Source organism: Rhinolophus sinicus, linkage group LG05 (assembly GCF_036562045.2).
Source record: "Rhinolophus sinicus isolate RSC01 linkage group LG05, ASM3656204v1, whole genome shotgun sequence".
NCBI lineage: Eukaryota > Metazoa > Chordata > Mammalia > Chiroptera > Rhinolophidae > Rhinolophus > Rhinolophus sinicus.
In genome coordinates this window covers 65,902,091-65,926,048 of record NC_133755.1, presented here as the reverse complement: position 1 = coordinate 65,926,048, position 23,958 = coordinate 65,902,091, and the positions used below count along the sequence as shown (strand labels likewise).

At 48.9% G+C, this 23,958-nt stretch overlaps 1 protein-coding gene across 8 annotated transcripts in view; it reads left to right on the top strand.

Moving 5' to 3' along the window:
• The window catches only part of CRACDL (CRACD like), a 105,611-nt gene that overhangs the window by 71,488 nt on the left and 10,165 nt on the right, over positions 1-23,958 (top strand). For all 8 annotated transcript variants that reach the window (XM_074332349.1, XM_074332348.1, XM_074332352.1 and 5 more), the window contains 4 exons: positions 3,201-3,336; positions 3,977-4,138; positions 12,811-13,038; positions 16,922-18,581. In XM_074332349.1, the coding sequence (XP_074188450.1) occupies positions 3,201-3,336; positions 3,977-4,138; positions 12,811-13,038; positions 16,922-18,581 (2,186 nt within the window). The remainder of the gene's footprint in view (positions 1-3,200; positions 3,337-3,976; positions 4,139-12,810; positions 13,039-16,921; positions 18,582-23,958) is intronic.

Below are 23,958 nucleotides of genomic sequence, written 5' to 3'. Positions count from 1 at the left end.
AGCAACGTCTCTTCCATCACCATGGGCGGGAGAGTCCCATCTGCCAAGGCACATTCATGCTGGCAAGCCTGTGGGTTTGAAAAGTTGACACCCATTTATTGTGCCTGTGTGGTTATGCGTCTTAAACCTCTTAATCTATACGAGCCTCCCCTCCCTGCTTGTGTCATGCCATTGATCTGCTGGACAAGCAGGGTCATTTGCTGTGCGGAATAGCCCGTCTTCTGGCTTTGCTTTTGCTTAGCATGATGGTGCTCACTCCTGTATTCTCTGCATGTCTCGTAAAGTGTTAAATGGATCTAGATATTTACTTAGATTTAGGCTCGAGATGGTGCTGGATACTTACTGTCACTTCACACCACCAGGCACATACTTTCTGGTCGTCCCACTTTTAGTGGCTCTAAGACTGAGCAGTGGGTTCAGGGGATATCACTGCGATCCCTCCACCAGTGGTTTTAACACCCATCGCCTGGATCCATCATTTCATCGCACAAGGGTGGTTTTCATAATTCTGTCATTCGTTCTGCACGCATCAGCTGCAGTTCTTCTGTGAAGAAGACCTTTCCTTCACCAGTACCTTGCTGGCTCTCAAATACAATTGGTACCGGAAAGGCAGCACAGTGCTTGGAATAATGATGCTTTGATTGATCCACCTCCAGAGTGATGACCTGGGGCCCTCTCAGCTTCCGATACTGGCCAATGAGTTTTTGTTTTTCCTTCTCTTTTTTCTTGAGTATCATGGTGAATGCACGGATTTTCATATATTTGATTTGTTTTAACCCAGGAGAGTCTTTATTCATTTTTATGTTCACATTGTCCCATCTTATGTTATTGGGAATCACTTTGCATTAGCTCCTGGGTTGTTTGGACATGACCCCACTTGTCTCTGAAAGCGTCCTTGCTTTCTTAGGAGAAATCTCAGGTTTACTTAGCGTATTTCCTGCCTTAGACCTGTTGTCGACCGTTTCTTCACAGGGTTCTAGTTCCTTTCAGTGAGAAATGGTTTTTAGAGACCACAGTCTGGCTGCCAGGGGTGGTGATTGGTAGCGAGTTGGCTATTATTACTTCTAAACCTTTCCAATACTTATAGTTAGGAACAATGCTTTATATTTTTGGAGAAATATAAATCATGAATTCACTCATATCTCCAGTTTAAATTTATTAAGACAGAAATTTTACCTTTTTGTTTGAATTCACTTTTATCCTGGAAATCTTGGTTCCTAATGATATTAATAAAATTATTTTCTTCATTGTACAATATACTTATAGTAATTGTATTGTCCTCCTTTCCAACACAGAAGTTGCATACTATACAGATTGTTCTGCATTGTTTTTTTAAAAATCAGTATTGCTCCTCATGAGACTACCGAGTGCAATTTGTTATCTCTGGAGTTTGTTGTTCTTAGAATTTATCCTATTACGCGTAGACTCAAGTCACTTGGATGTCGAGCTAAAGTCACTCGAAATCACTTTTCTCTGTGTGGTTATGCCAACAACCTGATATAAAATCAGGCTTGTTTCTGATTGTTTTCTTTTTTTTCCCTTACTGTTTTCTAGTTTTAGAAGTTGTTTTATTTCCCTTTTCATTTGACTTTTGTCTTTTAACTTCGTAAAACATTTACGTAGTTTCAGAATTGTAAATGTAGGTACCGTGGCACCAGTCTCCCACCATGTTCTACCCTTCCCCCAAAGGAAATCGTTTTTTTAATTAGTTTGTTACTTACCATTTTATTTTTATTTTTAAAAATATGAGCAAACACACACATATGTTCACATGTGTTCATCTATAGTCTCACCCCGTTTCCCACACCCAGCTAACACACCATCCACGTTCTGCACTCTTTTCTAGTTTTTGCTTAGTATAGTCTTGCGCGGCCCGTATACAGCTCACAGACATCTTTCTCGCCCATTGGTCAGCTGCAGTCTGCACATAACATGTTCCATAGTTTACTTGGACACCTCCTGGGGGACATTCGGGTAGCTTCCAGTCTTTCGTTTCCATAAATGTTGATGCGTTTGGTCTTGTGTTTTTGCCAGTGCATTTTGTGGAGGCCTTTTCCTGTTGTCTCAACTCCCAGTTCCAACCAGAGTGGAGGTGTTTGGGCAGTGATCACGGTTTCCAAAGGGTATGGCCATGGGCTGCCCACTGTAGGAGGGAAACCCAGGTGTGCCTGTGATCTTTGTGACAAGAGCTGCCCTTGTAGGAGGGACTGCCTGGTGCTTTCACTTGGCCCGATTCCGTCCCAGAAATGTGAGGACACACCCTTCTGGGAGCCTTGGGTTCCACACTCGCAAACTCACTGTAGCGGGCTAGAAAGAAGTTAGACAGAATCTGTAGCCAACACACTTAGATCCTAAGCGTCCCTACTGCCTCACAGAGGACAGGATGCCTGAGGTGGGTGGGGGTGAGGGGGGTATGGTGCACAGGATTGCCAGTGTCTGCAGAGGCCGGCTTTCCTTCCTTCATTATTGGGTCTCAGTCACCTCCTTCCACCTATTGTTCAGGCAGCCACGCTGCTAGGAAAATGTGACAGCTAACTCCCACATCCTCTTAGAACATTTTGTGAATGTCCTGTGGGTGCAGTTCCAAATTGGAGCCTTGAGGTCAGGGCTGGAGAAGGGGCTGAGATGGTGATGACACAAGGGCCCGCCATCTATACCCCAGGACCTAGGAACACAGGTTAGGTTGCACGGATCAAATCAGGTAATGAAAAAGGGCGAGGCTTTGCAGATGTGCACTTCTCAAGCCCAGCTGTGGACGTGTGCTTTGGACCACCTTGTGAGGACGCCTCTGTCAGGCCGGCCCTCGGCCTGCTGTGTAGACATGGCCTCCAGACCACCGAGGGGCTGCATGTGTGCCACCGGAATGACCTCACCCTCCCGGGCAACCCCACCAGCCAGCCAAGGCCTCCCTGTCTTGGACCTCACACCTCATCAGATCTTGGTTTTTCCTTTAAGGAAAAGAATTCACACAACCTTCAGATCTGTTAGGAAAATTCCTGTCTCAACAATGCTCCTAATAGTTGACCGTGGTATTTGATAGGGTGGGGATAAACCAAAGCCAGGACCAAGTCAAAAATAAATGTAGCCGTGGGTTTGTCGTATGCTGGGCCATGGACCCACATGCCCCTTGCTGTGCGTCCCAAGGGCCCCAGGTGAGAGGTGGCGGTGAGCAGAGTTTCACGGTGTCCCTTTTATCCTAGGGAGTCAAGGGGCTCACTGGGCAGCCGGGCCCTCTCACATGACAGTATTTTCATTCCCGAGTCGGGCCAGGACCCTTCACGGCCAGTGCGGGTGTTCTCCCAGGAAAATGTATGTGACCGGATTAAGGCTCTGCAGGTAAGCTTTTCCTGGCGGTGTCACTTGGTATGTATGTCACACACAAATCAAGAAGTTTTTTTTTGTTTGTTTTGTTTTTTTCTGAGCAAACCGCAGAGCTTTATTGAGAGAATTTAGCAAGCCAAATGATCAGTATAACAGCATGTGTGGCTTCAGTATGTCTTCTTTTTAATGTATCACTGTCTATCATCTTTAGGTAAATTCAGTAGTGGGCCTCTTCGTCTTGCCTGTCTGCTGTGCAGGGAGTCCTTTGTGGAGTTATTGTTCGATTAGTTGTAAATTCCAGGGGAGCTTTACATAGGCTCACCTCACGCCGCCGTTTTGATGACATCTCCAAGAAGTTTTTAAATTGTTGCTGCTTGGTGTTTTGGATATATTTTGAAGTTTAATTGCGTGCATATCACAGCTCTCCCAAGACATGCCAAGTTAGTTACACCTGGACATCGACTCGTTCTAAATCATAACCACTCATTTTCAAGATGACAGCAAGAGAACTAGTGGCAGAGGTTCTTTTGGTTCAGTCCCCTGCACCAGGCAAGGCCACTGAAAATATCCCCCAAATGAATGAATTGGGGCAGGAGGATTTGTTGATAAAAGTCGCTGATGAAAACAAGAGCAAATGTTCTTTATTCCAATCCAGTTAAAAATACAGTGTAATGTGAAAATGGGACCACCACCTCCAGGAGGCCTTCCTGCCAAGCGGGGAGATGATGCCGGCATGAGTTCTGAGGATGATGGTCTGCCCAGGAGCCCCCCAGAGATGTCCCTGCTGCATGACATTGGTCCCGGCACCACCATAAAGGCAAGTGCAGCCTGCGTCTCCCACGTCTCTATCCACGCCCACCACAGAGGGCAGCCAGGGCCCCTGGGGGGCCGTATGTTCTCCTACGATTCTCATGGTGGGAGTGGCCAGGCTCTGTGTGGCCAAGAGGTATTCCAGATCACATCACTGGAGCCCACAGTTGGTATTTATTTTCATTGGTTGAGCAGAAATTCCGGTCTTGTTGGGAGATAGGATTTTGGTGACATTCTTCAGGATGGTGTCAGGTCTGATACAATCAACCCCATACCTTGTTTTTCTTGTCTGAGCAGATGACCAGACCAGCATCCGGTCTCAAAGAACAAAACTCCATTGTGTCTGTTCTCTGTTGTCATGACACTTAGCCAGAGGGAGAAGGGAGTGGTAAACACATTTGACTTAATCTAAGCTCCCATGTCTGAGTGGAGGATGACTAGAACTTGTTAGGTTAGGGGTAGGAATGGAAGGTATGGTGCTGGTGAACAGGGCTGCTGGGAAAGTTTGACAGGCAGGAGAGGTGTGACCTCCGCAGGGCGGGAGAGGTCATCCTGGCTACCACCTTCCCCGATGAGGAAGCACTGAGCTCTTTCTCATGTGTAAACCACAGAGCTCATGGTGCCGCCATTTGAAGCCCATACAATGTATTTGTACATAAATGATCATTTTCCCCTTGTAGACGAGCTTGCTGAGGTGTGGATAGAGTTGGAGTTGTCCCTATTAAGCTGACACTTGGAAAACCAGTAAAGCCAGAACCCATTGTTTATAGCCACACACTTGGCCTGTATGTCCTTGGAGTGGTCACTTCTGCCCTTGTAGAGGGTCATTCACAGTGAAGCCTCAGGGTTTTATTGTGACTCGGTGTCTTGCAGATTCTGTGCTGCTCTGAAATGTAATCAGTAGTCACTTCAACCTGGACACCCAGAGCCCCCCCTCACCCCTCCAGGGTCCCCCACCCCGCCTGCAAAGTCAGGGGAAAGAAAATTTACCCAATTTGTGTGCACTTGTGGATTCCCAAAGGGGCAGTGATGACGGACCGGACTGTGGTGTGGACGAGTGAAAACCCATCCCATGGTCGGGGGCTTACCCTGAATTGGCTAGAGAAGTATTCTCTCCAGCGTTCCACTCTAGGGCGCACCTGTCCCTACTTGCTCCACGAGCAGCGTCTGAGGACAGTGGCTACCCACACCTGCTCTCCCACCTCAGGAACGAAGGAGGACAGGAGCATGGTTTGGCCCATTTCCTGGGTGTCACCCTGCACCCCTCCACACCTTAAAATACTGGAGGGAAGCTGACAGGCTTGTGGCTGCTTGCGGTGTAATTACCACATGACAGACAGACATCCCTTTGCATCCTCAGGTGTGTAGCTTCGGCGTCCCCAGCCTCAGCACCAGATGTGACTTGGTATGTTTTGTGGCCACACTGTGGGAACGATGTCTCTTTGAACCATGGTTGGCCCCTGTTGCATCCCACAACACACTCCGATGCTCACAGCAGTATGTTTAGCTGAGACAGACAGTAAAGAGAACACGTCATTTCTAATGCCACTCACAAAGGAATGAGACTAGCTCCAAACCCACAAAGCGCTATAATGCACAAATTCCAGAATTAGCTGAGCAAGAGCTGCTCATACTGGGCAGGGCTGACCTGGTCCTTCTCAGCATCCCTCCCATGGTGGTTCTGTTGCTAAAAAAAAATAATTTTTTTTTAAATGTTTGGAGATTGGACCATGTGAACAGTCCACTCGCTTCATAGGCAACCACAATATGAGCCTTTAAGACTTAAACAGAATAGATAATCTCAATCCTCACGGATTTGAAGACACAATGGTGGTATTTTATGCCCTGAAAGTGTTTTAGGGCCCAGTGGGCAGAGAGAGGGGTAAACAATGAACCCTTTAGAATGTGTTTATATAACACATGGTATTTGATATAATGGTGCCTTAAATCCCAAAAGGATGGGATTGGGGGCTGTTTAATTTTTTTCCTGCTGTGGCACATCCACAGGCTCACATTCTGGACAGAGAAACTTATTGAAGCTTATTGTGAGAAAGGGTCTTCAAAAACAATATTTGATATCCCTGCCAAGGTGATATTTCCTGGCAGAATGAGTTTTTCAGGAAATACATTGAATGACTTAAAATTTTTATTACCACATGGGGTAACAACTAAGGAAACTTAATTTGGTGATTTTTAAGGTAGAATTACATCTAACTAGTCATAGTCTAGGTTTCCTGCCATTAAGTAGGGAATGCTGGGTAGAGGGTGACAAAAAGTCTGTTTGCTCTGAGCTGAGGGCAGGTCAGCAGAGGGGACACAGCTCTAGTGGCAAAAGGGGGAAAGGCACCCACCACCACTATGGAGCAAGGCCGTGGGCAGGTTCCATCACTTGTAGGAATCTGTCCTCAGAGGGTTTGGGAGAGAATCAGATGAGCTTGGGGTCCGCATCTGCGAAAGGCCAGCTGGCCTCTTGTCCCAGAACGGCCCCGCCACCCCTGCTTCATGTTTGCTGGCTGCACCCGCGTGTGCCACCCTCAGCCCTCCCCTCAGTGGCTGAGCCCCTCTTTTTGAGGATAAACACTGTAAAGCAGCTGTCAGCCAGAGTCACCCCAAAAAAAGCGTCTGAACCCCAGGCTATTTCCTCAGGTCCCTTTGAGCCCCAACACAGGGCTACTATTAGCCTTTTAAATCACCCACTTCCAGAATCATCCAGAAGCACAGATTTCAGGAAACATTGGGTGACTGGGAGCAAGCAGTGCCAGTGTGAATGCCCAGATGCTGCCAGTCTGCAGATAAGAATGCCAGTCAGCTTTCCTGTGCACTCTTCCCCGTGGACCCCACCCCACCCCCAATAATTGCTTCACTGATTGAAGACGGAGCTCATGATTCTCCTGGTCCTGAAGGGCTCGGTCTTTCCAGGTCCCAAGACCTCCAACCACAGCGGAGACTGGGCAGTGAGAGCTCAATTCCCTGGCAGGAAGACCCGTGTAACAGCCAGTGCAGGGGGTGGACAGGGAAACAATGCATCCCCCACAGAGTTGTTCAGAGTGTCTGGGAAGTGAAGCTCCTGGCCAAGGGCCCCAACCTAGGGGCCAGAGTGGGCCACACCAGGACCATAGGCTCAGGCAGAGCAAACACGGGGGATCCAGGTGAAGGAGGCAGGGAGGAATGCCTGTCCTTTGGGTTTATAGAGGGGTGACCAGAAGCCCATTTGTCACACACGATGTAATCATTCTCATGTGTGGGCTCACTGTATTTGCAAAGCAGCTCATCTTGTCTGTTCTCTTGAATCCCAGACAGTCAGAAAAACAAAAGCAAAGTTTCACCAAGTGTGTATATACACTTTTCCTCTGGACAAGGGGGAAAGGGAGGATTCTGTATGATTTTGAAATGGACCCGTCCTGCTTGTGACCCTGAAGGAGGGCTGCCTGGGAAAGGTTTCACCAGTCCAATCTAAGGCGACTTCCTGAGTCATCAGCTACAGCAGGGGAAGCCAAAGCCACAGGTACAGAGGAAGTCATGGCCAGGAGTCCTGTGGCTTATTTTATTTTATTCCCCCTTCTTCTGCCTCCCCCCACCCCCACCACTCTGGTTCAAGCTGTGCTTTCTCAGTCTAGTTGTGTAGGACACAGCTCCCTGGCCCATGCTGGGATTATGAGCCTTGCACTCCCCCCAGGCTGACACAGCAGGGCTGACACAGCAGTTCTCACCGGCTGCCAGCCACTCACGCTGGCCACTGGCCGCTCCTTGCAGCACACGGTAGCCCGCAGCAGCCCACAGCAGCCCACGGCAGCCCATGGCACCTCACGCCGACCTCCGGCTGCTAACGGCAGCCCAGCTCCAGGGAGAGCCGTTGTTCACAATCTTAGCTGTAGAGGGCGCAACTTACTGGCCCATGTGGGAATCGAATCGTGGACCTTGTTGTTAGGAGCACGGCACTCCAACCACCTGAGCCACCGGGCCGGCCCCTGTGGCTTATTTTTAAAATAATTTGTCCTCCTTTATTCCCGTAAGAACCTGAGTAGCTAAAACAAGAGCACTATAGTAGATTGTGTCCACTTATAACCACTTTCCCTCGTTTTAGTAAATGTCTTCTCCCAGTTGACAGGAATAAAGTTCAAAAAACTTTTTTAAAATTAATTTTTATTAAATTTATTGAGGTGACATTGGTTAGTGAAATTGTTATAGGTTTCAAGTGTACAATTCTATAATACATCATCTATATATCACATTGTGTGCTCACCACCCAGTCAGTTCCCCTTCCGTTACCATATATTTGACCCCCTTTACCCTCTCCTACCACTCCCCCTCCCCCCTTACCCTCTGGTAACCACTAAATTATTGTCTGTGTCTATGAGTTTTTGTTTGTTTGTTTTTCAGTTTTATATCCCACATATGAGTGAAATCATATGGTTCTTGACTTTTTCTGTCTGATTTATTTTGCTTAGCATGATATTCTCAAGATTCATACATGTTGCAAATGGCAGTATTTTATCTTACAGCTGAGTAATATTCCATTGTATGTATATACCACATCTTTTTTTATTTATCCATCTATTGAAGGACAGTTTGGTTGTTTCCATGTCTTGGCACTGTGAATAATGCCGCAGTGAATATAGGGGTACATATATCTTTAAGGATAAATGTTTTCAGGGGTTTTGGGTTGATACCCAGAAGAGGGTTTGGTGGGTCACATGGTAATTCTAGTCTTAATTTCTTTAGCAACCTCCATACTGTGGTCCATAGTGGTTGTACCAATTTATATTCCCAACCAGCAGTGTATGAGAGTTCCTTTTTCTCCACAGCCTCTCCAACACTTGTTATTACTTGTTTTGTTGATAATAGCCATTCAGACAAGTGTGAGATGCTATCTCATTGTGGTTTTGATTTGCGTTTTCCTAACAGCAAGTGAAGTTGAGCATTTTTTCATTTATCTGTTGGCTGTTTGTATGTCTTCTTGGGAGAAGTGTCTGTTCAGGTCCTCTGCCCATTTTTAAAATTGGGTTGTTTGTTTTTTTGTTGTTGAGTTGTATGTCTCTTTATATATTTTGGATATTAGCTCCTTATCAGAGGTGTTGTTTACAAATATATTCTCCCATTCGGTTGTTTGCTTCCTTGTTTTGTTGACGGTTTCTTTTGCTGTGCAGAAGCTTTTTAGTTTGATATAATCCCCATAAAAGTCCCAGTGGCATTTTTTAAAGAAATAGAACAAAAAGAAAATCATCAGATTTGTATGGAATCACAAAAGACCCCGAATAGCCAAAGCAGTCCTAAGAAAAAAGAACAAGGCCGGAGGTAACACTATTCCTGACTTCAATTTATGCTACAAAGTGGCAATAAGCAAAACAGCGTGGTATTGGCATAAAAACAGATGCACAGACCAATGGAATAGAATTGAGAACCTAGAAAGAAATGCACAGATAATTTTTGACAAAGGAGCCAAAAACATGCAATGGAGAAAAGAAAGCCTCTTTAATAAATGGTGCTTGTATAATTGGAAAACCACGTGCAAAAGAATGAAACTAGACTGCTATCTGTCACCATATGCCAAAATTAGCTCAAAATGGATCAAAGACTTAAATACAAGGCCTGAAACAGTAAATTGCATAGAAGAAAGCATAGGTAGTAAACTTATGCACCTTGGGTTCAAAAAGGATTTTATGAGTTTGACCTCAAAGGCAAGGGAAGTAAAAGCAAAAATAAATGAATGGGACTGTATCAAACTGACAGAAATAATCTCTATACTTGCATTAAAACATATAAGGGACCTTTATGTGAGACTACGTTCCTTTCTGAGGCAATGCCCTGGAGGGACAGTCCCTACACCAGAGGCAGTCTCTCTAGCATTGTCACCCCTCTGGCCTGCCCCCCTCTATTTAGCATAGACTACTGGGCACCTGAACTGTGTGGGGCCCCAGGGTTGCGGAAAAGCAGGTAAGCGAGATGCACGCACAGCCCTGGGAGCCTGCTCGTTCCTGTGTCTCGTTCACTGCCTCCTTCCTGGGAGACTGTGTTCATGAGGGCTTACTAAACCATTGCGAGATGCATAAAATTATGGTCTTACGTTAAAATGTAAACTTGAAACCACCTCACACCCATTGGGATGGCTACTATCAAAAAACGATAAAAATAACAAGTGTTGACGATGATGGGGAGAAATTGGAGCCCCTGTGCCCTGTTGGTGGGAATGTAAAACGGTGCAGCCACTATGGAAATCAGTGTGGCAGTTCCTCAAAAAGTTAAAACTAGAGCTACCATGTGACCCAGCAATTCTGTTATACTTCTGGATATTTATCCAAAGGAATTGTAAGAACGCCCCCAAAAGATACTTGTACACCCACATTCATAGCAGCTTTATTCACAATAGCTAAAATGTGGAAGCAACCCAAGTGTCCAGCAGATAAATGGTTAAGCAAAATGTTGTCTATGTACACAATGGAATATCATTCAGCCTTAAAAAGGAAGGAAATCCTGTCACATGCTACAACACATGAACATTATGCTAAATGAAATAAGCTAGACACAAAAGGACAAATACTGTATGATTCCATTTATACAAGATGTGATCAAACAATACGGCGAGTGTTTAAATTTTAAAAAATCTATTAAAGTAAAAGACACATTGACATTAATCTTCTTTAAAATACTCCCCCTCGCTTCGAACCCACTTACCCCATTGTTCTTGCCACTGTCTGAAGCAGTTCTGGAAGTGCTCTTTCATTAGTGTCTTTAGTTGTGCTGTCGTGGCTGCCTCAATGTCCTGAATTGATTCAAAACATTTTCCTTTCATGGTCATTTTGACTTTGGGGAACAGCCAGAAGTCGAACGGTGCCAGATCCGGTGAATAAGGTGGATGAGGACACACTGCAATGTTTTTATTTGACAGAAATTGCCGTACACCAGAAGTGATGTGTGACATGGAGCATTGTCATGATGGAAGATGATTTACAGCACACTTTAAAACAGACCTTCTTTCAACTGTAGCTCACACCCGACTGACTGCATCGAACAAGTCGAAACTTAACACACACTGTTACTAAGGTTCAACGCACCGCTTCCTGTATTGAAGACCCCCGCCTTTCCGCTGGATGGCACTCGGCAGCAGCATTCACGGTATTTTGTGATCACAACAAAAAGGCTCCGTGTCACACATGGCTTCTGGTACAGCAATTTCTGTCAAATAAAAACATTCCAGTGTGTCCTCATCCATTTTATTCACTGGATCTGGCACTGTGCGACTTCTGGCTCTTCCCCAAGGTCAAAATGGCCGTGAAAGGCAAACATTTTGAATTGATTCAGAACATGAAGGCAGCCATGACAGCACAAACAAGGACACTCGTGAAAGAGGACTTCCAGAACTGCTTCAGAAAGTGGCAAGAATGATGGGATAAGTGTGTTCGAAGTGAGGGGAAGTATTTTGAGGGGAGTATTAATGGCAATGTGTCTTTTTACTGTAATATATTTTTTTAAATTTAAACATTCACCATATTTTTTGACCACACCTTATATGAAGTACTTAGAGTAGTCAAATTCATAGAGATAGAAAGTAGAATGGTGGGTGCCAGGGACTGAGGAAGGAGGATGGGGAGTTAGTTTTTAATGGATATAGAGTTTCAGTTTCACAAGAGGAAAAGTTCTGAAGATGGATGGTGGGGATGGTTTCACACTAATACGAATGTACTTAACACCACTGAACTGTACACTCAAAATGGCTAAGATGTTAAATTTTATGTGTATTTTACTACAGTAAAAAAAAAATTGGAAAATAAACAACATTGGACAACCCACGTAAACTTGACACTAACATTGAGCACCAGGCATTCCGCAAATAGAAAGTCCATTGGATTGCTTGTGGGTGGCTCGGTTGTAACCAAAGCCAGCACCTCCCAGATTATCTCTGCACCTCAGTCCGCATCTGGGTAAAATTTGCTCATGGTCCCAGTGGGTGCCCCCTCCATTACTTTATGCTGACAGTGACTTTGCAGGAGACCCACTTAGACCCCACTCGGTGGAGGAGCTTGCCAAGTTCAGTGGGCAGGGTCTTAGGGTGTTGCCATCATTCTTGATTGATTCTTGCACGTGTTGACCAGAATCCCCTTCTTCCCTGGCAATACTTTTGCCCTTGGCTGCCGGTCACTCTCTGCTGCGGAGTAAGATACCGAAATATTGCAACTTAACAGATGGTAACTTACAGAAGCGACAGAAACCTCCTAGAATGAACAAGCACAGCACTGGTGATAGACTGCTAAGTGGTGGGCTGGGCGCATTCTGTACCTATAAGTCACACCGTTGGGCCACCCTCTCAGCTTCCAGAGATAGAACCAAGCCCAGCTCTGCCCTTGGAGAAATCGGGCTGGTGTGTGTCATCAGAGAAACCAGCTCTTGTCTGAAGCACCTGTGCCAGTTGCTGTGGGAGGGTGAAGGCAGCTATCCTGCTGAGGACGCCTGGGGCGCCAGGTTGTCTGGGTGGCTTTCAAAATGAATGGTAGGTTTCCAGGGGTCAGCCCAGCCCTCAAACCTCCCAGCCTTTGTTCTAGGACCCTCCCTGTTGAGAGTCAAATGTAGAACATGTCATTTCATGGGAAGACAGCACGGTAAAAGGAGAGACTTGAAGTGTTGGCTACACCCATTCTGTCTTGGGAATTAATGCTTGCTGTGTTTGCTCCTTGTCTCGTGAAGGTCTCTTTAGTTTCCTCGTCCCGGCCGCCATCTCCAGACCAGCTCTCCTCCAGGCACGTGAATGACGCCCCCGTCTTCTCCCGGACCTTGGACAGCAGTGTGGCCCCGGTGGCTGATTTCAGTCATCCCCCAGAATCCTCCTCCTGCCTGGACAACTCTGCAGCTAAGCATAAGCTCCTGGTTAAGCCCCGCAACCAGCGGTCGAGCAAAATGAGGCGGCTGTCTTCGGTAATTGGGCTTCTTCCCCACCACCTCCCATCTGCCTCTCTCCCCTCAGGGTCAGGTGCCCTCTCTGAGCAACCCCCATGGCCTCACTGACCCGCTGCAGGAGGTGGCATTGCTTGTCTTTTCAATGTGAATCAGATACATCTCTCCCCTGCATAAACGCTCCATTCATTCATTCATTCATTCTGCATATTTACCAAGAACCTGCTCTGTGCTGTGGGTCCATTGCCTTCCCACTGCGTTCAGTGTCAAGTCCACACTCCGGGCTCTGCCTGCCTCTCAGATTCCCTCTCATTGTCTCATACGACACACTTTGACCTCCTTCTGGCTTCTTGAGCTGTCCAGGCCTCGTACCTGCTGTAGATGCTCTTCTCCTGGCGACTCCTTCTCAGCCTTGTGGTCTCAGCTCAGAGGTCCTTTTCCCGCAGAGGCTCACCTGACCCACCTTCCCAACACCGTGTTCACTTCCTTCCTGGCCCTGACTGCACACAGAAGGGAGCTTTGGACATGGATGTGCTCACTTGTTTCTTGCCGGTCTTTTCTGGGACCTTGTCCCAGCTGCACTTCCAGCGCTTGTTGCAAGGCTGGTCACAGAGCTGACATGCAGTACACGTATGTTGAATGCATGAATGAATGAACACACAAATGAATGGGTGAGTGAGGGAGAAAGAAACTAACCCACTAGAATGCCTTGGACGAGGACCTGCTTAGTAGCGTGGGGATCATGCCCCCCGTAAGGACGTACCCCTCTTTGAGGGTGTTGCCTGGGGCAGGCATCAGCTCCCAGTTCTGGGAGCCAGAACTCACTGGTTGAGTACTTTGTCCACATGGTACCCTGGGATTGGAGGTCCACATGGGGTTGGTGCCTTCTCCCCTGCCTGGTGGTGCCCGCAGGGAGGCGCTTAGAGGCAGGATGTGGGCCATCCTGGCCACAGAGCATGACAGTGCTGAGAAGGAGATGCTCACAGACCAACATTCTCTCCTTCCTTCCCTCAAGACAAGATTCTGGGGTGTTGATGAAGTACCCAGGATAAGCTAGGTGCTTCCGCTGGCAACAGGGGCCCAGGATCTCTCAGGATGTCAGGGACACCCTGAGAGAGGGGAAGGTGCTTTGGAAACTCGTGCCAGAAGGCTTGACGTGAGTTTTAAAAGGCTGACTTTTGAGGAGACTGATGCTAGAGAAAGAAGTGAGCTGTGGTTACCTTCAGGTAATGTGCCCTCATGCAGCTGGGGACAAAGGGACGTATGCACATCTGACCCATCCAGTGACGGTTAAAGCTTCTGAGCTGTGGGGACTTGGCACGGCCCAGTAACTCTGACCTACCTGTCCCTCTGGCTGAGTGGAGACACAGGGCAGGGACAAAGCCAGCTCCCTCTGGCCTTCAAGTCTGGGCTTTCTTCCCACGGGGGTGTCTTTTGTCCTGGTAAGGGTACATGTAACCAGCCACTGCCAGGCCAGGACTTGGTGGCAGAGGGAAGCCTGGCTGTGACCCCAGGGGGAAGTGCAGCACCCCTTCTTGACGCCCCCTGGGCAGAAATGTGCCTCTCCTTCTCCCCTTTTGAGCTTGACTTAGCCCTTGAACTATGTATTTAGAATAACGGAAAATCTGATTTCGTCTGTCTGGGTAAACAGTCTTTCCGTGATTTCAACTGCCATTTCCGTGTCTTCCCCGCCTTCTTTCCCTTCACTTCGTGGTAGGGAGCAGGATGGGTATGTAAAGTTTATGAAGGTGTCTCTGTTTCCCTGATGGGGCAGAAATATGTGGCCCGTGGTCCCCAGGATCACTGTCGGGTCCTCAGTCAGAGGCCTCTGTCCGTCAGTGTCCAGCGCCCCTTTGGCCCTTTGGTCATGAGGTCCCTCCTCCCAACCATGAGGACTTTCCTGGTTCTTTCAGATGTCCTTGTCCTGCTCCACGGTCGTAAAGAGCCACCACGCTGTCCGTCTGCTGTCCTCCGACCCTGGGACTTCTGTGGGGGTTCACTGCCCTTTGGGCTTCACTGGACAGTGAGGTCCACGTGTCCCCTGCTTTTCTGATCCCTCAGAGTATCTGGGGTTTCTTTCTTCATCACCTGGTCTCTCACCTCTCGCCCCCAGGCCCAGACACCTCCAGAGTCCCTACTTTAGTCTCTTCCTCTTGCTGCCCAAGTTCCTTCCTCCATTTGGGCAGAGCAGTTGTCCGTGCCCAGCCAGGCGTCTCCAGCTCTGACACCAGTGGGTTAAAGTCTCATCCACATCATCTAGGCTCTGAATCTTTTTGGAGCTCTAGAAGGAAAAAAGGGGGCGATGCTTTTCTTACATTAAAAACCCAATCTTGCATAGTTAAAAAAGAAAGAAAGAGAGAGAGAGAGAGAGAGAGAGAGAGAGAGAGAGAGAGAGAGAGAGAGAGAGAGAGAGAGAGAGAGAGAGAAAGAAAGAAAGAAAGAAAGAAAAAGCCTTGGCTATAAAGACAGTGATATTTATTATGAATTTGAAAAATACATTCAAGTGTGTGTTTGGCTGAATCTGTGTGCCCCCACCCAAGCAGGGGTCAGGAAAGACAACCACGGGTTGTTGTCTCAGCATTTTACCCTGCTGCACAGAGCCGTGCCCTGTGTGTGGCTCCAGCACCAGAAGTGGGACGCCCATAAATGTTGACTCTAACATCGCCCCACACCAGCTGGTCCTCATCCCAACCCAGGCAGTGCCGGGAGCAGGGAATATTATGAGCTCTCGGCAACACGATTAAATGACTTGCCCAGGGTTGCATGGCCAGCAGAACCGTCAGCTTCCAGCCCTGGGTCCCAGATGGAAACTGGCACCTGCCCTCACCCCTGCACTACTTGTCGGCAGTGTCCTCTGCCCAGAGATTATGTGGACTCCTCAAGACGGTTTCTGGCGAGAACAGGTAGATGAGCCACGCTAGTCTCCATCCCAGAGCAGGCTGACCACTGGGTCCTCCCCGTCCACTTCCTCTGGGCAGGGTCCAGGATGCCAAGCTGTGGTGAGGGCCCAGAAGTGGAGTGGAGGGGAGGCGGAGATGGAGTGGGCATACACATCCTTCCAGCTGTGCCCAGCCAGGAGCCCAGGCTGAGTCAGAAGCTGCTCTGTTCCCTGCAGAGCCTCTGCTCAGCAGCCATCCCCTGGAGTCTGTGCCCCATGCCAGCCTTCGTCCAGTCCGGCCATTCATTGGAACCTTCCCGGAGGTGCCAGTGGCTCAGCTTGGGGTGTGTCTGGTCCTGAGCTCTGTGCTGACTTCACTGTGAGTGCCAAGCATTTTAAAATGTGACCCACATCCCAAAGAAGTTTCAACATCAATGATTTCCTGTAACAGCTAAAGGCTAGTAACGCCTTTTGTACACAGCTTTTGAAAATTCTTCTGTTGGATTTCCTTGTACGTCTTCCTCTTTTCATACCATGAGGAACAGGATTGTGCATCTTGGCGAGAGCTTAGGTATTGTTCAGACACCCCAGTTACCCTGTGTTCTGTGAGCTAGGAGATGACGGCTGGAAAATGTTAAAATAACATCAACAAACAACGAAAACCTACTGTAAACACTCCTCGAGTGTTTCCTAAAAAGGGGGAGGAGACAGCTGTGCTTATGCAAAGAGCCTGGGTAACTCTCCCCGTGACCTTTTCACAAACATCAGCCATAAGAGCCTTAGGCAACATTTATTTCGAGGGCATAGCTGCTACTATCCTGCTAAGAGCTGAGCTTGTGAGGCAAGAATCCAAATAGACCAGTAAGGGAGACACTAGGAAAAGACGCCTGTATGTGAATATCCAGTCCAGTGCCCACTTCTGGGACATACTGCTGCCTTTAAACCATATGAAGACAATGGGAAGATCACAGGCTTCTTAATATTCGATGTAAAGATGCTGTCTTTTGTCCCCTTCATCTCTCGTAGCGGGCACAGTCTGAATCCCTGAGCGACCTGACCTGTACCCCAGAGGAGGAAGAATACGATGAGAAGCCATCACCCACAGTCAGCTCGGAAGACAAGCCCACTGCTGGACAACAAGACATAGTCCTGGACAGAGGCCCTGAGCCCGGGGGACAGGCCATCGTGCTGCCACCTGGGGGGCCCCGCGCGAGACGGGCGCGCCTACAGCACTGCCCAGCGCTCAGTGCCAGCACCGAGGAAGAGAACGCCCCAGGGGACAATGCCTCCAGCCGCCTGACCACCTTAGAGGTCACTGAGCCTGAGTCAAGCCCAGCCCCCTGCTTGGAGTCCCCATTTCTGCCAGAAGGCTCCCTGCACCCTGACCCCGACAGCGAAAATCAGAGGGAGGAGCTATCCCTCGCAAGCACATGTCCCCCAGCGAGGGACATAGCTGATGAGGTAGTCTGTGCTTCTGGAGACACTGAGAGTCAGTTATCTCCCCACATCCCTGGGGAAGACATGACACCTCCTGGGCCCAGCCCTGGCACCCCCGTGGAGACGCCCTCTGGTCCAGACAGGCCAGACCACAATGAGCAGAAGGAAATGGAGCTGACGCTGTCAGTGCCCAGTCTCGAGGGAGAGGGGACAGAATGTTCCAAGGCTCCTGCCCCAAGCCTCCCAGCCCCCAAGAGCTGCTTGAAGCACAAGGCCCTGGTAGCCAGCAAGAGCCTCAGCGTGTCCCCCACTTCACCCACCTCGGAGTCGCCTCCAGAGGAACCCACCCCCTGTGGCCTGGACAAGGATACCACCCCAGGGGAGCCTTCCAGGGCTGAGCTGGCGGAGTCCCCACAAGAGGGACCCGAGAAGGTGGTACGGGAGCAGAAAATCGCAAGAGGCGGTGGCGAGCCTCGGAGTGTGAAGAAGTTCTCCGTGTCCTCCGGCCGGGCGTGGCCACGCACAGGCCACAGAGAACGGCCGGGACACCCTGGCCCTTTGGGCCCTGCTGCTGCCCCCTCCGCTGTCCGGCTTCCCCTGCTGAAAAGCAGCCTGGCCTGCAGGAGCGAGGCCACCCTCGATGACCTCCAGGTGCCTCCCGTGCCCCAGAACCGAAAACTAGACCCTCAGGAGCCACCCTCACCAGCTGAGTGTGGCTCTCAGGACCTTGGGGACAGGGTGGCCAGCCAGGCTGGGCCGGGCCGGAGCCCCCAGGATGCAGAGAATATGCCAGCCACCAGCGACCCCTGCCCTGCTGCCCAGGAGCCACCCACCTGTGGGGACAGAAGCCCCTTCCCTGTCAAGCTCCGGTCCACGTCTCTGTCTTTCAAACATAGAGATGTGTCCTCCCCAGAAATGAAAGGAATCAAGAGGTACAGTGCTGAGGTCAGGCTAGAAAAGGGAGGACTGACTCTGCTTTCAAAAGAGGACAAATGTCCCATGGGGAAGGCCCCCACTACTCGGGGGACCAGGTCCCCAAATGACCAGGAGAAGGGGAAGGCCCGGTCATCGGAGCAGCTCGGCTCCAAGCCACCCCTGCCCAGGAAGCCACTTCTGCAGGCCCTCACCCTCCCGTACCCGCCAGCGTCCCCTGATGACAGCCCCGGAGAGCTGGACAAAGCCGTGCTGCCCTCGGGCCCCAGAAAGGAGAATCGGACGGCGGAGAAAAGGTCGCCCCGCCAGGGAGCTGGTAAGAGGGTGTTTGAGAAGGGACGGGACGATGGGGAATCACATTAGTGGGACTAACTTGCTGGATGGCCACCAAGTATGTAAATACGTATTTGGGGTAAAAATCTTGTTGCAGGGGAATTGGAAGAAAACATCAAAATTCCTTGTGGTGCCCTAATGTGTTTGATTAAGAGTTACAGATGGAGAGTAGAGAAGGGGACACAAATACCAGGTTTTGTTGTAAGTTCAGAGGGATCAGGAAGGTGCCCACACTCATCCTGCAGCGTATTATTCCCTGAGAGGAGGTGGACCCCTCAGTAGGCCACTCACACGTCGCTCCACTGTTTACCTCTCGAGCTCAGCGAGGCCCAGAACCCAGGACGTGGTCTGCCAGGGCCTTCGCTATTCTTGGTTATAAATGAGGCATCTGGCTCCTCTTGTCACTTAGCATCCTCTGACTTTTCCCCTCCAGGAAGCATTTCCTCCTGTTTTATAATCAGGCTGCCAGAAGCACCCCATATATGGCTCACACAGCCTTTGTCAAGTGTGAGCCCCTTAGAGGGTCGGCATTAGCTGCCTGTCCCAAAAGGGAGCAGTGTAAAGAGTGGGGCAGAGTGCAAGAATGTTCTAAAGCATCTGTCTTCTGAAATGAGCGGAGATAAAACCCATGACTCTTCTATGTTGTAGACATTTGTCACTTTTTATTGATAGTGTTTCCAACGAAATGAGCAGCCTGTGGGAAATGGGTCTTTGTAGTGGAGCTAGCAAGCCTTTCACTGGCCGTTTCTATCATTACTGGAAAGCAGAAAGTGAAATTTCCCTAATGAGTCATGTACATGGTGACGAGGGCCCTAGGGGAGCAATGTTCCATGGCAAATTGTATTTTATTTAACAACAGCAAAAAACTTTCAGCATATTTTAAGTGGCTACTCTAAGTTTAGGACTCCACCTAAGCACTGCTTCATGGGACAGAAAGGAAATAAACCCCAGTTGTTCTCTTAGGGACCCCCCCTCAACCCTAAAAGCAGGATGGAGGACACACACACAGGAGGGAGTTACATGAAACCACATGCAGACAGATTTGAAGAAGTTCTAGTCTTTTCTGTCTCCCTCCTAGGAAGTTAGTAAAACTGCAGTAATACAATGTGTTTTAAGATGACACCCACAGATGCAGGCGGTTCCAGGCAGAAGTGCCAGGAAAACGCCCCCAAGGCGCATGTGTGGCCTTTCTGATCGGGGACCCAGCTCAGCCATGATTTTTTTGCTAGTGCTGCCACTATGTTAGGACAATCACTGAGGGAGCCCTGGGGGAGGTTCGAGCTGTTCCTGAGGGTCCAGCCTGCCAATTTGCAGCCAGGTTATTGAAGCCACTGCACAGTGATTCAGAAAGCCTCTGGTTTAAATAGGGAGGATGGAGAGGGAGGAGGGGGCTTGCCCTGTGCAGGTAAAACCCTGACATCAGCGCAAGCACCGTCCTCCTTCATGACCTAGAATTAAAAACGTCCCTCAACGGCTTGCAGAATGAATGGAACTTAAACACAGGACACTCAGGTTCCCAGTGTGAGCTGGGAGAGAAGCTTCGGAGAGCAGTGCTTGGCACATTAATAATTCATAGTTTCCCAGAGGTAGGCTTTGTTTATTGTCAGATGCCTGGAATGGCCCCTAGTTAAAGACCTGAGTTTTTTTCTTTGATTTATAAAATACAGTATAGTATTTATATATTAATGGCTGTGCTTAAATAGTAGAAGAAGATTGTCTTGCCCATCTATGTTGATTAACATCGTCTAAGCCACAGAAATAACCGGTTCAGATGAATTCCAGAGTGAAAGAATCTAGGTTACTTTATGGGGCATGGGTAGGGATTTTTCATTTCAGTGCAAAGAGAGGAGGGAAGAATTACCCACATTCTGTTGGGAACCGACCCTCCCAATGGGGGTTAATATTGGAGAGACAAGTGCCAGGACAGGCTGTGGCTGCTGTGTGTCCCATCCAGGACCGTGGGGCTGACCCAGGATCTCAGGGTCCATGCTGCTGGACCCCACCAGTGAAGGAGCCTTTCCCAGACATTGAATCTGCTTGTGGCTGAATTCATTGCTTCTGCTATCACCCTCATTGCTCCCAAGTTGTAGCAGCTGAAGACAATTCAATTCATACAAAACATACAGATCATAAAAGTTTTAATAACGGTATTACTCACTTTTCCACAAAGGCCTAATTATTGCTGTAAATTGTCTTGTGGTGGCAAGCACTTTTCCCAGAGCTCCCAGGTAGGCTGCCATCTCCCCTGTCCCCAGCCCTGCCAGGGGTACAGATCAGGTTATCGAGGGGTCCCAGATGGGTGCGGGGTTCTGCCTGGGGGACTCAGGCTACCTGATCCCCAGCACTGCTACTTCCTCCTGCTGTCCTCCACACCCTGTCTTCTTTCCTGGGTGGCACGGAGAAACCACTCAGTGGGGGAACTGGGAGGATTCGATGGTCCTTGCGGTAAACAGAGGAGTCCGGCTTGCCGAGGGGCTGGGCCTCACAGGCTGCCCGGGGGTAGTTACTGCAAACCCAGGGTCCTGTTTGTGCTCATCAGCCACAGGACACCTGTCACTCTGTGGATACGCTGTAGCAGGTGAACGGCCCGGGCTGCTCAGACTTGTTCATGGTGCAGGATATTACCCACCGTCCCGTGGGGCCAACCCAGCCCAGAGTCTACATTACAGCTTCCTGCGCACAGGATTAGAATTTGAACACAGCAGTTGGAGATTCTCATGTAGAAAAATGGTAAAATACAGAAAGGAAAAAGCAATCACCTACAAGCCCACTCTGTAGATGTTACCCTGTTGGCCTTTCCATCTAGTCTCTCTTTTCTCTGTGTGGGTGTGTGTCATTTATTTTCTACATACTTGTGATCACGTGTTGGATATTTTGGACAGTAGCTGGACAAATTGCCATCTTCACCTGGGGCCTCATTGGATAACCAGCCTCAGCCTCCAATCCAAGCTCAATACCTCGAGAGGGGACTGGTGACACAGCGACATACCCAGGTCCCAGACCCTCTTTTTCTAGACTCTAGAATGCTCTCATTTCTCCATGCAGTCTTCCAGCAAGTATTTCAGGTATTGCTGCCACAGCACTGTGTTAGCCCCAGAAGGTCATTGGGAAAGCATGAGGGCCTCGCCCTCAGGGAGCTGCTCAGCCCCAGGATGTGGCAGCTGGATGTCACAGGGGAGTGTAGATAGATGCCTGTTTTTGTCTGGATGTCAGGGACAGTTTCTGGAGGAAATGAACTCAAATACACTGTCCCCTAATGACACAGTTATTTCAGTGTATTCCGCCTCATTTGAATAGAATACAAGGGGGTTGTTTTTGGTATCACACTAAAAATATGTTCATCTGTTCTGAATTCTTAAAACCGACTTTGTTCACCTCTATCTTCCTTTTCAGACTTTTCCTTTCCTTCACAGTCCTTTCCTGAGTGAGTGTGGTCCACACTCTGGCCTCTGTACCCCACCTTCCCTCTGCTCCTGAAACCCTGTGTCTCCCCCTCCCCCCTTCCCCTCCACCCCGGCACAGGACACATCATGGCTCCCCTCCTGTTACCTGATGTTCTCTCTTCCCTGGACTCCCTCGGCCACATCAGCTGGCTCCTAACCATCAGTGGGCAACCGTGACTTGACATCTCACAGTTCATAATTCAATTTATCAATGTCTCGCCCACTCAGACCATTGTCTTTCTCAGTGCCCCCATCTATCCAGGTGCACCAGTCAGAGACCTCAGCCTCATTAAAAATATTTTAATATGGAAAATACTGAATGGCCAAAAATTATAGGGAAAATTGCCTTGTAATCCTACCGTGTAAACAATGCCACAAAAAGGCACTTGCAGGTCTGACCAAAGCAGAATAAACACACTCCACCCTTCCTCTTCCACGGATACTGTTTAAAACCCAGACCACACACAAGAGCAAATGTCAGTGGACGCTGGAAGGTAGATAAGGGCTGGAAGATGGGGCAGGGAGCTCAGGGTACACACTTGTCCGCTTCATCTCTGTCCAGTCACACGATTGTTTCTCGAGGATTGATGCTTAACAGTGGGTTTTCTGGCTCACAGGGTATGTGGTTTTAATTTACTAGACAAGGAACTTCAAATGACCCTCCATAAAGGTTGGACCGACTCACACTTCTTCCAACAGGATTGAGACTATTTTTCCACCTGCTTATCAGCACCCGCTGTTGTCACTCTATTAATTTTTTTTTCAGTCTGATGGATGAAAAATGTCAGTCATGTTTCACACCTTGTCAGCAAGTCCTGGTCAACCTAATAGGAAGTGTCTGTCCTTCCACACCCTGCCCCTACCCCAGCCCTCGTCATCTTTCATGTACACCGACAGCCCCTGCTCCCCTAACTCTCTCGTCTCACCCTCTCTCCCCAAGGCATGGGTCTAACCATGGAGCTTTCCTCTTTTAAAAACTCTCAGCACCTTCTTGTTATATAGATAGAATAAAATTCAAACTTCAGGGTAAGGCATTTAAGGCTTTTTAGATTTGGGCCAAAGTCAACATTTCCGCCTTCCTGAGTTCGTCTGCCACGCCTTCACTTCCTCTGACATCTTCTCCAGCCCCACCTCTGCCACCAGCTACCCTCACAACTCTGCACACAGCCCTGCTTGCTCTGACCACACTTCTCCTTGCCCCTGAACTTGACCTTGAGCTCCCTGAGAACATCGTGCCTGGGGGCTCCTGTGCTGCAGTTGGTGGGCCTGGGCTGTGCTCACAAGACCAGGGACAAGGGAGGGAAGTAAGCAAGGTATGGGGCCAGGCGGTGGGACTGAAGAGCCTGGGTTTGGACATTTTACTCTGAGTTCTACCTCCCAGATCCTGTGAGATTGTGAGCTGGTGTGTTTCTTAATCTCTGAGCTGTAATTTCCTCCTTTGTAAAATGAGGTTCCTAGTACTACTTAGGGCAACAAAAGCATTTTCACTACAATGTGATAGTTTCATACACTCCAGTCCCATTTTCCTGAGATGTACCAGAATAGCCTCCTCTAGGCCACAGGGAGCCGTTTGTGGGAGTGGCAGTCTTCTGGTCCCGGTTCTGATGAAGGCAGCAGGGCTGAGATATAAGCCCCCAGAGAGGGCATGTGTGCACGATATTGTGGGGAGTCATAAACCACGACCCGGCACCCAGAGGAGGTATGTGGGTCCTGAGGGTAGAGAGGAAGAAAGGGAGTTTACAGAACAAAGTCTCCGAGACACAGCTGTTCTAGGGCAGTGCTTCTCAAACTTGCAAGAGCTTGTGAATCTTGTTAAAATGAAGGCTCTGTTGCAGTAGGCCCAGGGTGAGGACGAGACTGTGGTTCCTCAGACCATACTTTGAGTAGCAAGGATCCAGATACACGCTTTCTGACACA